Source organism: Marmota flaviventris, chromosome 17 (assembly GCF_047511675.1).
Source record: "Marmota flaviventris isolate mMarFla1 chromosome 17, mMarFla1.hap1, whole genome shotgun sequence".
Taxonomy (NCBI): Eukaryota; Metazoa; Chordata; class Mammalia; order Rodentia; family Sciuridae; genus Marmota; species Marmota flaviventris.
In genome coordinates this window covers 33,630,364-33,648,492 of record NC_092514.1, presented here as the reverse complement: position 1 = coordinate 33,648,492, position 18,129 = coordinate 33,630,364, and the positions used below count along the sequence as shown (strand labels likewise).

The following is an 18,129-nucleotide window of genomic DNA, read 5'->3' as shown; positions in this document are numbered from 1 at the left end:
CAGGAACTTTTTACAACAGCTTACCAATAATTGAGGAATAACAAATAGAAATACAGCACTGAACCCCAATCTGGAACTCTGAGGACGTGCCTGATACTTTAAACTGGGTGAGAGTGAAATGGACAAGATATCAATATTGTTCTTCACTATTAACTTGAACATATACTAATGCTGGCTTACATTCAATCACAGTTCTCTATCATCTCTTTGAACCTAACCATCATGGGTGGTAGCATCTTTTGGGAATTATTGACTCTTCCTTGTTAGAATAGAGCTGCCATCACAGCTAGACCTGGATTTAACAGAGAGCCCAGGGTATGCCCTCTATAGGCTGCTCATCGGTTGCAGGCTATGGAAGAGGAAATATCAGTTCAGTTTTAGAAAAGAATCCCTTTGCTGGGCATAGTGGTGCACTCCTGTAATCCCAGTGACTTGAGAGGCTGAGGCAGGAAGATTATAAATTTGAGACCAGCCTCTCAGCAACTTAGCAAGATCCTGACTCAAAAAAAAGTCTGGAGATGTAGCTTGGTTCTTTACTAGGAAGAAAAGATTCCCTTTGTCCTAGACAAAATCTCTTCTAGAGTTCTTTTAGCTAAGATATTAGACATGTACTTATATACTATTCAGGAAGAGTTTGGGGGGTTTGGAAAAGAGCTGGGGCCCAGCTATCTGACACATTTCCCATGGATGCAGAGCCCTTCCATTTTTAGTTCAAAGTTATTCAGAGGAAAAAAGAAAGAAAATTAAAGCAGCAAATACCTTTCTATTCCTTATCACTCCTTTTGATTTTAAATTTCGAAGCTTTCCAACAGTAGTTTTTAAGTTAAGAGGAACAACTGAAAATGGTTTTAATTGTCTAGGTAATATCACTGCTGCTTGGACATCTGATTAAAAGCTTTTAAAATTAGTTTAATGAGAACATTTTTCTACTTAACATAACCCTCTTTTTTTTCACTTTAGTGGATGTTAAAACAATCTTTTATAGCAAAACAATTTTTAAATTGTATATTTTTATTAAAATACTTCAAAAGTTCAAATAAACATTTTAAAAGTAAAACATTTTAAAAGCAACTAGTCCATCACTTCTCACTCTCCTCAGATCCCCTCCCAAGAGGCAATCCTTTTTGGTATTATTGCTTATTCTGGTATTTGCAAGTCTATTTCTAATATTATGCACATATTGAGTCACCAATTTTAAACCTTACTAATTCATTTCCTGTTGTCCCAGATGAGGGTTTCCTTCTGGTATACCATCATTCTCTTACCCCATATTCCCAATGTACCATTTAATTTGGGATTAAATTAAAAGGCAATGTTTGTATGATTTTCCTTGTGCAAGTGTTATCTACAGCTGAGCATTGTACTATATCTTGTTTTGTCTTTTTTTTTTTTAATAAAGAATGTACCAGCCATGTTGCTAGAGTCTCTCTTTTTTTTTTTTTTTTTTTGAATTTTTAATATTTATTTTTTAGTTTTCGGCGGACACAACATCTTTGTTTGTATGTGGTGCTGAGGATCGAACCCGGGCCTCACGCATGCCAGGCGAGCGCGCTACCGCTTGAGCCACATCCCCAGCCCCTTGTTTTGTCTTTTTGTACTGAGGATTAAACCCAGAGGTGCTCTATATCCCTAACCTTTTATTTTATTATATTTTTTGAGACAGAGTCTCACTAAGTTGCTCAGGGCCTCACAAAATTGCTAAGACTGATCTTGAACTTGCAGTCTTCCTGCCTCAGCCTCCTGAGCCCCTGGGATTACAGGTGTGCATCACTGAGCCCAATGTACTATATTTTGATCATTTTTTACTGTTGATTTTTCCTGAAGTAAATAATTTTATTTTTATTATTTTTTAATATTTATTTTTTGGTAGTTGTACACAATACCTTTACTTATTTATTTGTTTGTTTGTTTATTTATTTATATGTGGTGCTGAGGATCGAACCCAGGGCCTTGCTCTACCACTGAGCCATAACTCCAGCCCCAATAATTTTATTTTTAAATGTCTTAGATTTCTTTGTGTTTCTGTGTCTTATTTTGTTTTCACAGTACTAGGGACTGAACTCAAGGGTGCTCTACCATTTAGCTACATCTCCAGCCCCTTTTTATTTTTTATTTTTTTGAGACAAGATCTTGCTAAATTGCCTAGGCTAGTCTCAAACTTGTGATCATCCTGCCTCAGCTTCCCAAGTCATTGGAATTACATGAGTGATTACTGAACCTGACCTGTACTTCTTGATAATTTCCATCGCTTTTCTTATTTTATTTGTATGATTTTCTATAACGACAGTTAAGCAGGTAATTTTTAGTTTCAATTTAATTTTTTTCCCAAAGTCAACTCTTCCAGAGAGCTCACTTCTTCTTCTATCTGAAGTCTTTCCCTACCATTAGATCAGCTGTTAGCTACCTTCCTGAGATTCATTGTGAAACTATCAGAGGAATTTACTTTGCCATTCTCGTAGATCATTTTTTATTTATTCCTTTGTTTTGAAGTAGTTCATCTCCAACAGTTGTTTCCTGAGAAAGAGTATATGCATGGTAAATTTTTGAGACATTTTATGTCTGAAATGTTTTTATTCAATCCTTATACATGATTTGCATTTTTCTGGGGAATATGATTTTGAAGTCATTACTCCATTTTCATTTTTAAAAATTGAGATATAAGTCACATAACATAAATTTCACCATTTTGAAGTATGCAATTTTGTGGTTTTGAATATAGACCCAAAGTTGCACAATCATCACCACTATCTAATTCTATGACATTTTCATCACTCCAAAAAGAAACTCTATACCCAGTAGTGCTCATTCCCTTCTCCTCTCCCTCTGTTCCCTGGCAACCACTAATCTGTCTTCTGGATTTGCTTCTTCTGAACATTTTGTATAAATGGAATCATACATTTGGCCTTTTGAGTCTGGCTTCTTTCACTTAGTATGCTTTCAAAGTCTATTTCTGTTCTAGCTCATATCAGTACTTCATTTCTTACTTATGGCTTGGTTATCTCTTTTTTGAACTGTTTTTAGTTGTCAATGGACCTTTATTTTATTTATTTTATTACACAGTGCTGAGAATTGAACCCAGTGCCTCACACGTGCTAGGCAAGTGCTCTACCACTGACCCACAACCCCAGCCCTTAATTATTTCTTATATGGATATACTATATACTGTTTATCTATTTTTCAGTTGATAGATCTGTGGGTTGTTTTCATTTCGGGGCTACTATGAATATGCTGCTATGAACATTTGTTTACAAATTTTATGTAAGGATATGTATTCAGTTCTCTTGGGCATATATGTGAGGAGTGGAATTGTTGGATCACATAGTAACTCTTTTAATGTTTTGTAGAAATAGCTCCATTATCTTCTAACTTTCAAGATTATTGTTTAGAAATCTGTAGCCTTTCTGATTTCTGATTCTGTGCATGTGGTCTTTTTTTCCCCCCAAACTGTGTGATCACCTCTTAATCCCTAAGGTTGTGAAATTTCATAATGATATGACTTGGTTTTTGTCTATTTTCATCCGTTGATCTTGCTGCTGGGTCTTTTCAATCATGAAATTCAGGTCCTGAAGTCCTGGATGAGTATCTTCACACTCAATAAACAATGTGCCATTGCCTGAAGCTATGTCTGCTTGAAGGAGCCGCATCCTTTCCTTCACACATCTTTTTCTGCTCACCAAGCTGTGCCCAGAGTGCATTCACTGAGGATAGTTGCCTTTCTCTTATGTACACAAAGGCAACCTATGGGATGATGGTGGCCCTGTCCTGCCTTCTTTGCAATTCTTATTATTTGGCCATTAAATTTCCTAGATTCAGTATTAAAAATTCTACTTTCTTGTCTAGGGTGTAGTTCAATGGTAGAGCACTAACTTAGCATGCATCAGGCCCTGAGTTCTATCCCTAGCACTGCAAAATAAATAAATAAGTGCATGCAGCACACACACACACACACCTTTCCATCTTTTTGTCTTTTTTATTCAATTCCTGAGAAATTCTTGTTTTCTAATTCTATTGATTTTGTTTGTTTGCTTGTTTGTTTCTGCATTTTTTTTTTACAGGAGCACAAATCCAGGGGCTGGGGTTGTGGGTCAGCAGTAGAGCACTTGCCTTGCACGTGCGAGACCCTGGGTTCGATCCTCAGCACCACATAAAAATAAATAAGTGAAATAAAGGTGTTGTGGCCAACTACAACCATATATATATATATATATATATATATAGAGAGAGAGAGAGAGAGAGAGAGAGAGAGAGAGAGAGAGAGAGCACAAATCCACTTTTATTTACTTTTCATTAGTTTAAATCATTGAATGGTACAGCTTCACATAGATTCTGTGTCTAATGGCTTTAGCAGGAAAGTAACTTCAGAATTGGGCACTAACCATACTCCATACTCCAATGGTACAAGTTCCCTTTATCCAGATTACTCTGGTTTGGTTTCCTGCCAAGAATCACTGTTTGTTTTGTACACATAAGGATATTTCATGTCCAAGTAGAATTCAGTTTCATCTCAGGGATAAACACCTTCAATTTTAAGAAGAGTTGTATACTTCCTTTGATTCTAGAGACACTGCTGATAGCCAGCAAACATGGCCTCAAACCAGCCTTCCAGACATATTTGCCTTTTAGAAGTCCTGTTCCCAGTGGCCTCCACAGGCTCCAAGATGATGAAAAGAGACTGTTTCTGCAAGTTTTAATTTCAGTGTTTTTTTTTTTTTTTTCAGTGCTTCCAGTATCTAAAGTGTGCTAGGCAAGTGCTCTACCACTGAGATACACCCCTACCTTAGGTGGTTGTTCTCTATATAATTGGTTTCTACAGCATCTTGTTTATGCTTCATCTTATCTTTCTCAGGACTGAATGATAATTTTTTCTCTAAATTATCTTCTCTCTGTCATTCCTCCTCTTTCTTTCTGCTTTAGTGTTTAGGTCTGTGTGTCTCCTGCTAGAGGTTTTCCTTCAGGTGTTGTTTATATTTTAGAGTGAAGAGACTAAAGAAAAAGCTGAACGCTCTGATGGTGGAGGGTGGGGGTTGTTAATTAAGTTTCACTGGGATTATCCAGAGGACCTTGTGGGGAACCTCCAGCATCTTTATCTCTGGGTTCTTTATCTTGGGCGATCAGCCTCTTGAGAAGATTCTTACAGTACGTTGCCTGGAGAGGAAATCTGTCACAATGTGGAAGCCTACAGGACCTTAGTATTCAGTATACATACTCATACTCTCCCCGTTTTTTAGCCTTGTCCTCTCTCTCTTATCTGTGTCTGGTGTCCCCCAGTTCATAGGCTTTCTATGTTATCCCCCCTGAGAAATAAATTTCTAGAGTGGGGAAGGGGTGATGTGGGGAGGATTTTTTAAGGATTTAACTCTTTCCTGGACAACTTCAACAAACCCTCCTGACCATTTTGAGAATTATGGGTCAGGATTGGATGGAAGCTTTTTTTATAGTGCTGATTTAAAAATCCTGTTTTGGGGGCTGGGACTGTGGCTCAGTGGTAGAGTGCTCCTCTAGCACGGGCAGGACCCGAGTTCGATCCTCAGCACCACATACAAATAAAGGCATTGTGTTGTGTCCATCTACACCTAAAAAATAAATATTAAGAAAAAAGAGTTTAAAAAAGAAAAGAAAAGAAGTAAGAGCAGGTTTAAAAAAAAAAATCCTGTTTTGCCAAGCATGGTGGCACATGCCTGTAATCCCAGTGCCTTGGGAAGCTGAGGTAGGAGGTTAGCCTCAGCAACTTATCAAGGCCCTAAGAAACTTGGGGATCTAGCTCAGTGATAGAGCACCCCTGGGTTCAATCCCCAGTACTTAAATAATTAAATAAAAATAAAATAAAATCCTGTTTTTCTCCTGAATGCTATCAGATATCATCCCTTCCTCCGCTTTTCACTTCCAAAATTTTGTTGCTGCCTCCTTTACTCAACAAAAAGTCTTTAATGCTAACTACGTGCCAGTCCTATTTTAGGCTCTTGAGGTATAGTAATAAACAAAACAGACCAACCTCCCTGCTCACAAGAAACTTACATTCTGAAAAAGGAGGGTAGAGAATAAATAATCAACATAATAGATAAATAAGTTATATTCTAAGGTAGAAAATAAGTGCTGATGAAAAAAAGCAGGGCAAGGCAGTGGAGTGCATGGGTGGAAGGCAGAGAAGAGGCATGAGCAGGAAAGTTTTTAAAAATTTTTTTGTGGTACTGGTAACCAACCCCATGGCTTTGTGCATGCTAGGCAGTGCAAACTTGAGTAGACACATAGACCTCATCAAGAAGGCACCATGGTGCACATCTATAATCATAGCAACTCTGGAGGCCGAGGCAGGAGGTTCACAAGTTTGAGGCCAGCCTCAGCAACTTAGCAAGATCCTGTCTCAAAATGAAAAATAAAAAGGGCTGAGGATGTAGCTCAGTGGTAGAGCATCCCTGTGTTCTATTCCTGGGACTGGGTATAAGGGGAAGGTGAGATTTAAGCAGAGATTTGAAGAAAGTAAGGGAATCAGCTAGATAGAGATACTTGTGGAAAGAATATTCCAGACAGAGAACACAGCCAATGCAAAGGCCCTCAGGTAGGAATAAGGAGTGTGTTCAAATCTTAGGAAGGATGTCATTGCATCTGGAGCAGAATGAAAAGAAGGAGGTAAATAGGAGATGAGGTCAGAAGGTAATTGGGAGCTAAATCAATTAGGGCCTCAAAAACTACCACAATATCTTGTCTTTTACTTTAATTGAGAAGTGGAATCATTGTAGGGTTTTAAGGAGAGGAATGTCATGACTTGACCTATGTTTCAAAAGGATCACTCTGCTGCTATAGTGAAAAGGTACTTTGGGGATTAGAGAGAACAATTAGAGGAGTTGCTGTAGGAATTCAGATGACATGGTACCAGTGGAGATGATGAAAAGATCATATTTTAAACAGTGTCTATGAGAAGTCTCAAGCCAAAATATATCTTGACAGTTTGGATGTGGAATGAGAAAGAAACAGAGGGGCCAAGCTTGACTCCATGGTTTGGAAGAAAGGAGTCGCCATCAACTGTGATGGAGAACACTGTAGGTGAGGCAGGCTTTGGTGGGGGAGGATGATATATGCAAATATTTTTTTGCATGGGGATGGGGGATTACTGCATTGAACTCAGGGTCACTTAACCACTGAGCCACATCCCCAGCCCTATTTTGTATTTTATTTAGAGATAGGGTCTCACTGAGTTGCTTAGCACCTCACTTTTGCTGAGGCTGGCTTTGAACTTTTGATCCTCCTGCCTCAGCCTCCCAAGCCACTAAGATTACAGGCATGTGCCACCATGCCTGGCAGTATGCAGATTTTGACATGCGGAGTTTAAGGTGTCTATTAGATATCCAAGTAGAGATGTGAATATATAGATAAATAAATCTGGGATTTTGGAGAAAGTTCTAGGCTGAAATTCAGATTCATTGGTAAATAGAGGGTTTGCAAAAGGAGGAAAGAAGACTAAGTAGAGACAACTTTTTAAAATGTCTTGCCACAAAAGGAAACAAATAAATGGTGCAATAACTGGGAAGAGAAATGGGGTCAAAGAAGTTTTGTTTTGAAAATGAGAGAGATAACAGCAGGTTTGATTCTGTTGGGAATAATCCTGTGGAAAGCAAGAAGTTGACAATGTTGGAGATACAGAACTCCTGAAGTAATGTCTTCAGGCAGATGAGGGAGGGTGGAATCTGGTTACCTTCAGACGGTTTCAATTCTTGCTTATTGTCCTGGTGACCTGTTCATTTAGTACTCTCTCAAGTGTACCAGTTTGGGCCAGGTGCAGTGGCACATGCCTGTAATCCCAGTAGCTCAGGAGGCTGAGGCAAGAGGATTACAAGTTCAAAGTCAGCCTCAGCAACTTAGTGAGGCCCTAAGTAACTCAGCAAGACCCTGCCTCTAAGTAAAATATTTTTAAAAGGGCTGGGGATGAAGTTCAGTGGCTAAGCACCCTGGGTTCAATCCCTGGTCCCCCCCGCCCCCGCAAAAAAAAAAAAAAATGTGTACTGGTTTGGACAATGAATTGTACAACTACTTACATCTGGTGCACCAACTGAGGAATTGGTTTATGATTACAGGATCAGGATAGAGTAAGTGGTGCAGAAGGGAATAAGTGGGTAAATGTGCTGGTGAGACTGTGGAGGTTGTCTTCTATTGCTTCAGCTTTTATGATGAAGTTGGAAGCAGGATCATCTGATAGTGTGAGGATGGGAGAGGAGGTGGTTGTGGCTCTGAGAAGACAGGAGTAGGAGCAAAATATTGGTGTTCCTCTTTTCCTGATCTCCTCATCCTTGTGATATTTTTTACATCAGTCTTAGTAGGATTTTAGAAGGGAGCAAAACTGAATGCACATTAATCATCTAGAAAAGGATTATCTATTTCATATTTTGAGTTGGTGGTCTCCAAAGTGAAGTGGCAGTGTCTAAAAATTTTGAAAAATGTTATCTTTGAAATGCAAAAATAATATCATATGCAAACATAATATCATTGGACTTTTGTTCATAATAGTTTTATTTCATCAGAGTATAATTTATATTTATTTTTAAAATTCTTTAAATAAAGCTGTAGAGGTAGCTCAGCAGTAGAGTATCTGCCTAGCACGTTACAAGGCCCTGGAATCAATCCCCAGTTTGGTGGTACCTGTAATCCTAGTAACTCAGGGCTGAGGCAGGAGGATTGCAAGTTCAAGGCCAGCTTCAACAACTTAGTGAGACCCTAAGCAACTTACTAAGAAACTGTCTCAAAATGCAAATTTTTTAAAAAGGGCTGGGGATGTGGCTCAATGGCTAAGCACACCTAGGTTCAATTCCCAGTACTCCCTCCAAATTAAAATAAATAAACAAACAAATATATATGCAAGGGGCTGGGGCTGTAGCTTGGTGGCAGAGTGCTTGCCTAGAGTGTGTGAGGTACTGGGTTTGATACCCAGCACCACATAAAAATAAAAATAAATAAATAAAATAAAGGAATTCTGTCCATCTACAAATTTTTTTAAATCATATTTTGGGGTATGTGGTCAACATTTGTTACTTGAAGAAGTAAAGTACATCATCAAAAATTTGAAGGTCACTGCATTAAACTATAAATTTTGTGTGTGTGCATGTGGTACTGGGGATTGAACCTGGGGGAATTCTACCACTGAGATAACCCAGCCCTTTCTATTTTTTTTGTTTTGAGAGAGGATCTTGCTAAGTTGCCCAGGTTGGTCTTGAAGCTATGATCCTCCTGCCTCAACCTCCCCAAGTTGCTGGAATTACACAGGTATGCACCACTGTGCCTGGCTAAACTATGAATTTTTGTAAAGATAAATTACACTGATTTCAATCGACACTTTTGATTTATGGCTACCTCAGGAAAAAAAGCCAGTACATGTGATATTATTGAAATTATGCCTGCAATAGGAATGAAACTAATGTACCCTGCAAGAATTCAGTATTCATCTTGGAACAAACTTCCACCCAAACTTTGATAAACTCAAGAAAAATGTGTTTTTACCTCCCCCATTTAACTTTGATTCTTTTCCTGATAAGCTTGGGAGGCACCACCATACAGTGGGTTTGGGACCACATTAAATTAACAGAAACAGATTAAGTGGTCAGCTTCCATGGCAAACATAAGTTCCTTGCCTACATAAAAACTATTGAAATTTGCATACACATATATTATTGTATGGACCTTTCCCTCACTGAGTGCAGCATTAATGTTGAGTGATTTATGGCATGTAAATCAATGGAAATAAAAGAACTAAAACTAAAAGAACTAATGATGAAGGAGAGGAGCATTCAAGAAAAGCTGCTGCTGATGAGTTAGTTGGTAGTTGAAAGGAGCAGTTACAAACTAGCTTTCAAACCTGAAGCTTACATACTTCATCTTTTTGCTTTGCCCATTTTTGCTAATTGTCTATAATCCCCAAAGGATTTAAATTAATTAATCCAGTGTTAATGCAGTAATTCATAAATGGAGTTTTAATCTTAAAACATCCTTTTTATAACCTAGTGTTTCCAGCATAATAAATTCCCTATGCAATTAAAACTTTGATTAAACTAAAACCTGCAAAAATACTACAATAAAAGTTTTCTGAATGGATCCCTGAACAGATTCAAAGGTTTGACCTAGAAATCTTTATAGCTTGGATGTATTAAAATATTTACTATAGGGGCTGGGATTGTGGCTAGAGCACTTGCCTAGCACTCATGAAGCACTGGGTTTGATCATCAGTACCACATAAAAATAAAATAAAGATATGTGTCCGCCTATAATTAAAAGATAATTATTTTTTAAATACTTACTATAATCTTTTCCAAGGAAAAGCAAAAACTCCCTTAATCTTTTATGATTATAAAAGAAATAAAAGTAATATATCTGCGTGAAAGAATTTCTAAGTTTGTGCGAATAAGCTGTCTCTGCCAACATGCAAAGAGCTGTCACCTAACCACCACAAGAGGGCAATAGCGCTCAACCGTCAAGGGGGAGCGCGCAGGAGGCATCCTTAGAGAATCATTAGAGCCCGTTGTTAAGGCATCAATCTCTGGAAAAGACAGGAAACAAGAACCACCTCCCAATGGGTTCAGAGCTTTGTCTCTGGCAACAATAAGACAGGAAATAAGCAACCGGGGCTTGTGAAAGGGAGCGACCTCTCTCCCCATCAGCATGTCCTTAAATCACCATGAAGATAGCAAAAAGCTTCATAATGGCTGTAGACAGGGATCTGTTCATTTGGATGTTGAACTATGAGGCCGGCATGGGTGGAACAAAGCTCTTAATGAGGATTCAGGAAAGGCAGAATAAAGCTGTGGGGAGCAGCAGAGCTGTTTTATCTGGAAAATCAGGACTGGTTTTAGGAGTGTCAAACGGTGAACTTTAATCATAACATTCAAACATTAAGGTGATCAAAGTAATCTTTAGAAACCTGTAGCATTACCTTATAAAGTTTCCAAGAAGCTAATTAGTACAAAGAAAGATCAGTTATTACAAATGCACCCTAAATATTTCAAGTATGTATTTTGATTGGTCTAATATTGCCCATTAAATGAAATGTATCAGATATTTTTAATGTGTTTTCATGACTAGCATCTGGTTTTGTTTTTATTCATAATTGTCATTAATGTTATTGAGCTCTAATCTGGAAAAATTTTTAGTATTTGAAAAACCAAATTAAATTATTCTTTAATGTTATTTCAACTCAACATTTATTGAACACTTACAATTCAATGAGGAAAGACAGTGCCTGCATGTGTGTGTGAAAAAGGAATCTTTGAAAATTAATTGAACTCACGTTTTAAAGTCAGCTTCAGATAAAAATGGAGACTTGTGAATGTTTTCCACATTTTATGTCCCTTTCTTTTCATATATTGTAACTTTTGTTGTAATAGTACCTTCATAACTATAGGAAAGCTAAACCTAATTTAGGGAAACTTGTTCTTTGTATTGGTAGAAGACAGGGAAATAAAAGTGTTCTGTTTTTAAATCCTAATGGGTAATTGTCATTATTATAGATAAGTTATGAGATAGAAGACCTTATATTTAAAGCTCTTAATTAGAAGTACATTTAATGGTTTATTCAATTCAATAAGCAATTATTTATTGGTTTAGATACTGAGTTAACTACTATGAATAATGAAAATAAAACAGACCTGGGAGTGGGAGATACCTCTGTGATAGATCTTTGTATATATTTTCTTATTAATCCTCATAAAAATCCTGAGGTACTACTCCAATTTTTCAGAAAAAGAAACTTAGGTTTAGAACAATTAAATGACCTGCTTAGGGTCACAGAATTAGTTGGAGTAGAATCAAAATTGGAATCCAGATTTGCTCAAATCTAAAGTACATACTCTTTCCACTGGACCATTCTGTCTGAATATTAGTTATTGACTCCTAGAAAAAATATTTTTTATGAATGGCAGTTTAATAATTTTCAATTTAACAACTTTAAAAATCTGTGAAGAGTAACTGTATATTTAAAAATAATTTTTAATTAGGGACTAATACCTGTGTAATTATTACAAAGCTATATTCTATACCCAACCTTAACTTTATGCCATGTTTGAGTCAGACAGTTTTAAAGATAGAAAACATAGGAACAGTTGATGCTCTCTATCTCTCCCTGATCTTGTTCTTTTCTCATTACACTATTATGAATTTGGTATTTATCAGTTTCATGCATGATTTCTTTTTTTCTACATCCTTGTGAACTTATAAACAATACTGTTTTACAGATTTTTAAACTTCTTAAATTATATACAAATTACATAATATTCTATGACTTTTGGGGCTCAATATGTTTTTGAGATTGAGCTGTCTATTAATGTTTCTTTAATTGTTAACTGTTGCTGTGAAGTATTCCTTTGTCTGTATATATCAAAATGTATCTATCCATATTCTTGTAATTACATAGTTAAGTAAGATTTTGCTATGATTTTGACTCCAAATGTATCTAATGCACTTTAATCATAGTATTGGAATTTAATCATTTTAATTATAAAATTACAAACCTAGTCACACTAACTTGGGTTTTTTTTTTTTTCCTTGATGCAGGTCATTCCCGAATTGAAGTATGGAAATTTGGTAATACCGTCATTGAACTTCTGTATCACTGGATACACGTCTCTTTAGCTCTTATGCAACTAAGCAAAAAAGTTAATAATGCTATTATACCTCCATTGCCCTCCAAGTCTGACAGCAGTAGGTATGCAAAAATGCCTGGGGAACCTTTGCCAAAGAAATAATGTTAATGGAAATGGTACTGGATTTAGAATATATTGGTCATTCATGTTCAGTGTAACTATAAAATATTTTTCAACTGGGAAAGAAGTGCCACATAGACATATTCTGCTCCTAGACATTTACCTCAGCATTTTCTAAATCCAGAAGTACTACCTAAGGAGAAATTTTATCTAAAAAATATCCAGTTAATGTAGCCATAATCAAAAGTATTTTAGTACATCATAGAATATATTTGAAAGTTCCCTTTTCATTTGAACTTTGTGTATACCATGAAACTACTATAGATGATTGGGTGGTTACTTTTAATATGTTTTAAGGGACAACTTAGGAAAAAATGGCAGTTTTTACATCAAAAGGGAACCAAATAAAGATTTTAAGAACTGGACTTGAAATTGTTTTTCTAATTTTTCAAAGACTTAATTGAATGCTACCTCTTCCCCCTCCCCTTTTCTTTTTTAATGAGCAAAAATTCTTGTGGAAAAATGTTTGTCCATGATTCATGGCAAAAAAGAAAATAGCATTTCTTTTTAAATGACATAAACCTCTCAAGTTTGAGAACTACAAAAATAATTTGTTTTTGCTTAAAGCTTGTTATTAAAGCAAACTTTACTGCTATGCTGTGAGATTTCATCTTTGCAATAAGATATCTGATGAAAGATTCCATTTTTAATAAAATTTTGGGAAATTAAATTTTATTTTCTTTATTAGGTTGACAAAATGTAATATGTTCTAAACATCTTATAATTGGAGATTGGAGGTCTCTTTTTAACCTTTTCTGATAAGATGGCAGTGTTATTACCAGTTCTCATCTCTTGGATGATCTCATGCCCTGTTTTAACCTGTCAGCCTATTTCATATTTGGAGGAGGGCATTTTAGGAGATTTGCAACATTTCTAGGAACAGTGTTCTTGAAGATATTAAACTGATAGCACACATCCAAATGGTTTCAGAACAAGCTTATTAAGAGTTCACTGTGAATACAAATGGCATTTTAGGCAGTGAGGAAGGGAAGATTTTGCAGAATACTGTTTTTAACCATTATCATGGTAATTAACTAAATGACCTCTGGCTTTATGGTAACAAATATCATAAAAATTTTGGTGCATGAACCTGTTTGAAGTATTTTCACATATTAGCTCACTTGATCCTCTCAATCTGTAAAGTAGGTATCATGATATTATCTCCAACTTATAAATGAGAAAACAAAGAATGAGTTCTCAACAGCTAGTATTCTTAGAAGTGGGTTAAGAAGCTAAAAAGAGCCAGGACATTGGTGTATGCCCCAAATCCCAGCAACTCAGGAAACTGAGGCTAGCCTCAGCAACTTAGCCAGTTCCTGTCTCAAAAATTTAAAAAAGTAAAATGAGCTGGGGATGTGGCTCAGTGTTTAAGTGCCCCTGGGTTCAATGCCTGCTCAAAAAAAAAAAAAAAAAAAAGGATTTTTAGTACATCGTCTTTGCTAGCACCTCAGACATTTTATTAACATTTTCCAAATTTCTTATTAGGCTTACAATTATACTATCAGTCTTTTAGAAGATACTTTAAAATTTAAGTAACCAAGGTAGGCTTATGGCTCAGTGGTAGAGTGCTTGCCTAGCATGTGGGAGGCTCTGGGTTTGATCCTTAGCACCACATAAAAATAAAGGTATTGCGTCCAACTACAAATAAAAAATAAGTATTTTTTAAAAATTAAGTAACCAACCAGCCAGACTGGTTGAATTTATTTAACTATCATTCAAGTAAAGTACTATTCTTTAACACTAAGAGCTGATTTTTTTTTTTTTTAGTTGTTGATGGACCTTTTATTTATTTTTATATGTGGTGATGAGACTTGAACCCAATGCTTCACACATGCTAGGCAAGCGCTTTTCCACTGAGCTACAATCCCAACCCAGAGAGCTGATTTTTTTTTAAATTGAGAAGAATGTTAGTTATACTTGACAAAAATTTCAATGTAGATTATATCTAAATCCATTTATTACATTGGTCATAGCTTTATCAGTTTCTTATATTTGCATATATTTCAAAATTTTGACTAGGTTAATGGGATTTTTATGATTTTATTCTGTTAATTTTATTAATAATACATAAATGGTTAATGGATGGACAGGCATCAGCAATTATTGTGTGGAAAAAAGTATTTTCTATATTATCCAACTTACCAATGATTGTTCATAAGCTGATTAAAAATTTCATCTTGGACCCAAGTTTACACAATAAATAAATCTAACTTTTGCAATCACCCATTATATCTTTAAAAAACAAGCAAGCAAACAATCTCACATTTCTTCAACCTTTAAAACACTTTCCCAAGTTGCTTGTTGGGATTAGAAGCACAGGGCTCACAAAGAAATATGGATAAAAATTTCTGTGAAACTGTCCATCATTAATGTTTTTGTGATGGACAGGACTTATACTGATGTATAATGGAAAAAATACCCTTGTTTATTTCTTCAATTTCTTACCCCTTAAATGTCCACATTAATAAATCTTATCATTTGTGTAAAACATCTTAACACATGTTATGAAATGTTCATGGCAAAGGGCAGATCAAGAGCCAAGGGCCTGGCAAGCTGGGAAACGCTACATAGTCCTCTCTTTCTATGATTATTGACCTAGACACAAGTACATATATCTGGAAACAAAAGACAGAACCTTGCAGTATTTCCACAGTGATAATAATTAGCTTCCCCTGCAAGTAAAAGTAGCCATGTGGCCTAAGTCTAGTCACAAAGAAAAAGGCAGGTAGCTCCTGGAATGCCAGCAGCCGTCCCTGGCTCTGTCTCCCATTGTGGCAGAGGTGGTCATCTCCACTGCCATGCTGCTCCGGGGTAACACAGAACGCCATCTGGTGGCTTATATCTCTGCAGCACGGTTTGCTCCAGTATTTACAATGCATTTCAGTGAGTTACCTGTTCCACTGAACATTCCCATCAGATGACACCCAGGGCATCAGTAGATCATCACTTTTGAGATCCATTGCTCACTAACTCTCCTGGTATTGGCCAGTTTGCCCTACCACTGAAATCACTGGTCTTATTGGGTCCTTGTCTTGAGTTTTCTTGTTTTTATAATTTGGGGGAACAAACCCCCACCCCCCATGGCTGCAGGTTAATTGGATTTTGTACTGGCTCTTCCCCCAGAGAATATCAGTAAAATGACACTGTGTAGTCTGAGCTCTCCAGATCACTTTCTTTTATACTCATGGCTTTCCATGGCCAAGGAAGAACAACAACTCTTTTTTTCAGTACTAGGAATTAAATCCAGGGAGTGCTCCACCACAGAACTATATCCTCAGCCCTTTAGTCATTTTGAAACAGGGCCTCACTAAATTGCTGAGGTTCCTGAGTGGCTGTTCATTACAGTATCCCTAAGGCAATGGGAGAATACACTCAATACAGCAATTCAAAAATTCACATTATCCAGGATATTGGGCTCCCTACTGAGTAATTTTGTATAATCAGTTCTCCATTCTTTTCAAGTAAGAGGCAGACAGTCCTGTCAGGGGCTTTTTTTTTTTTTTTTTTTTTTTACTCTTTATTGATTCTTTTTATTTTAAGCAAAGTAACACATGTTCACAGTTTAAAGAGGCATCCTATTATGCAAAGATCTGTTGAGACCAGAGCATTTCCTAGTCCCACCTCATCCCTATTTTCTTTTCTTCTAAGTTCAACTACTTTCAATTCTTTTAGCTCAGGTGTTAGTAAATAGCCAAATCTGGCCAGCTGCCTGTTATGGCAAATGAAGTTCTATTGGAATAGCCTTGCCCATATTGTCTATAGCTACTTTCCTACTTTAAGGGCAGAGTTGAGCAGTTTACAAGACCATATGACCCATAAAGCCCTAGATATTTATTATCTGACTACATGCAGAAAGTTTGCCAACCCCTATTTGGGCTGTAGTTTTGACATTGACCTCCATATTGCTAAATAACATGCTGTGTGGCTATTGTTTTCCCACCAAATTAGGAAATATTTATTAGCCTCCCAGTATGCAATATAAAGATTTAGCTCCTTTCTTAGTGTTTTCCTATTAGCATACGTGCACACACATGCACACACATAACTTCCCTTCGTTTTTCCATTATTACATTGTCATTTAAGTTAAAATAGATCAATATTCAGTATTTACATTAACATTATTATATAAGCTATTTAGGGTTTAGCCATGTAGTAAATTGCAATAATTTTTCACTCCTGTACATCTTTTCACTTTTCCTGGAGTTAAGATCAAAAGAAAATTGGAGCAGCTAAAATAATATCACACAAGTAGATTTCAGAGCAAAGAATATTAATATGATAAAAAAGATTATTTCATAATGAAAAGGGTCAATTAATTAAGAAGACATGACAATCTTAAGCATTTATACATCTAGTAATGGAACTTCAAAATACAAAAACTGATAGAACTTCAAGTCTATGGAAATAAAGCAGATTAGTGGTTGCTTAGGGTTGAAGGGTTTGGGAGAAAATGTAAGTGACCAGCAGGCACATGTTTGCTTTTGGGGGGTATTGAAAGTATTCTAAAATTGATTGTGGTGATGTCAGTACAAGTCCTTGAATATGTGCCATTGATTTGTACACTTTAAATGGGTAAACTGTATGTGAATTATATCTCAGTAAAGTTGCTTTTAAAAAAGATTTAAAGAGTCAGTATGGTGGTTCACACTTAAAATCCCAGGGACTTGGGAGGCTGAGGTGGGAAGACTGAATCTAAGTTCAAGGCCAGCCTCAGCAACTTAGCAAGACATTGTTCCAAAATAAAAAATAAAAAGGCCTGGAGATAAAACTCAGTAGTACTGGGTTCAATTCCCAGTACTAAAATTAATTAAATAATTGACTATTTTTAAAAAATAATAACAATTTATTTTGCAATTCATAACAGAAGAAAATGTGGAACAATAGCACAAAGGAGCCATAAATAAATAAATAAATAAAAATTTTGGGGGGATACTGGGGGTTGAACCCAGAGGGGCTTTACCATTGAGCTACATCCCCAACCCTTTTTATTTTTTGAGACAGAGTCTTGCTAAGTTGCTGAGGCTGGCCTCAAACTTTCGATCCTCCTGCCTCAGCCTCCTGAGTCACATGCTCCACTGGGTCCACTACAAGTATATATTTTTGTAAGCTTCTTACGCTGTACATAAAGTGATTTTTCTTTACTTTTTTTGGGGGGGTGCTGAGTATGGAACTCAGAGGCTCCCCAACATGCTAGGCAAGTGCTCTACCACTGAGCTACATCCTCTAAAGTAGCATGTTCTTACTTGAAGGTAGGCTGTGACAAATTTGAGATGTCTCTCAGAAGCCCTTAAACAACACTTTATAAAAATGACAAGCAAAGAATTATGTCTAATAAACCAACAAACGAAATTGGATCATAAACTGAATCATAAAAATTTCTCTATTAAGCCAA

At 36.4% G+C, this 18,129-nt stretch overlaps 1 protein-coding gene across 1 annotated transcript in view; it reads left to right on the top strand.

The window, feature by feature from the left end:
* Positions 1–12,719, top strand: part of Efcab5 (EF-hand calcium binding domain 5) — a 127,101-nt gene extending 114,382 nt beyond the window's left edge. Inside the window, exon 25 of the mRNA XM_071603835.1 lies at positions 12,529–12,719. Within this exon, the coding sequence (XP_071459936.1) occupies positions 12,529–12,719 (191 nt within the window). The remainder of the gene's footprint in view (positions 1–12,528) is intronic.
* The last annotated feature ends 5,410 nt before the right edge of the window (positions 12,720–18,129 follow it).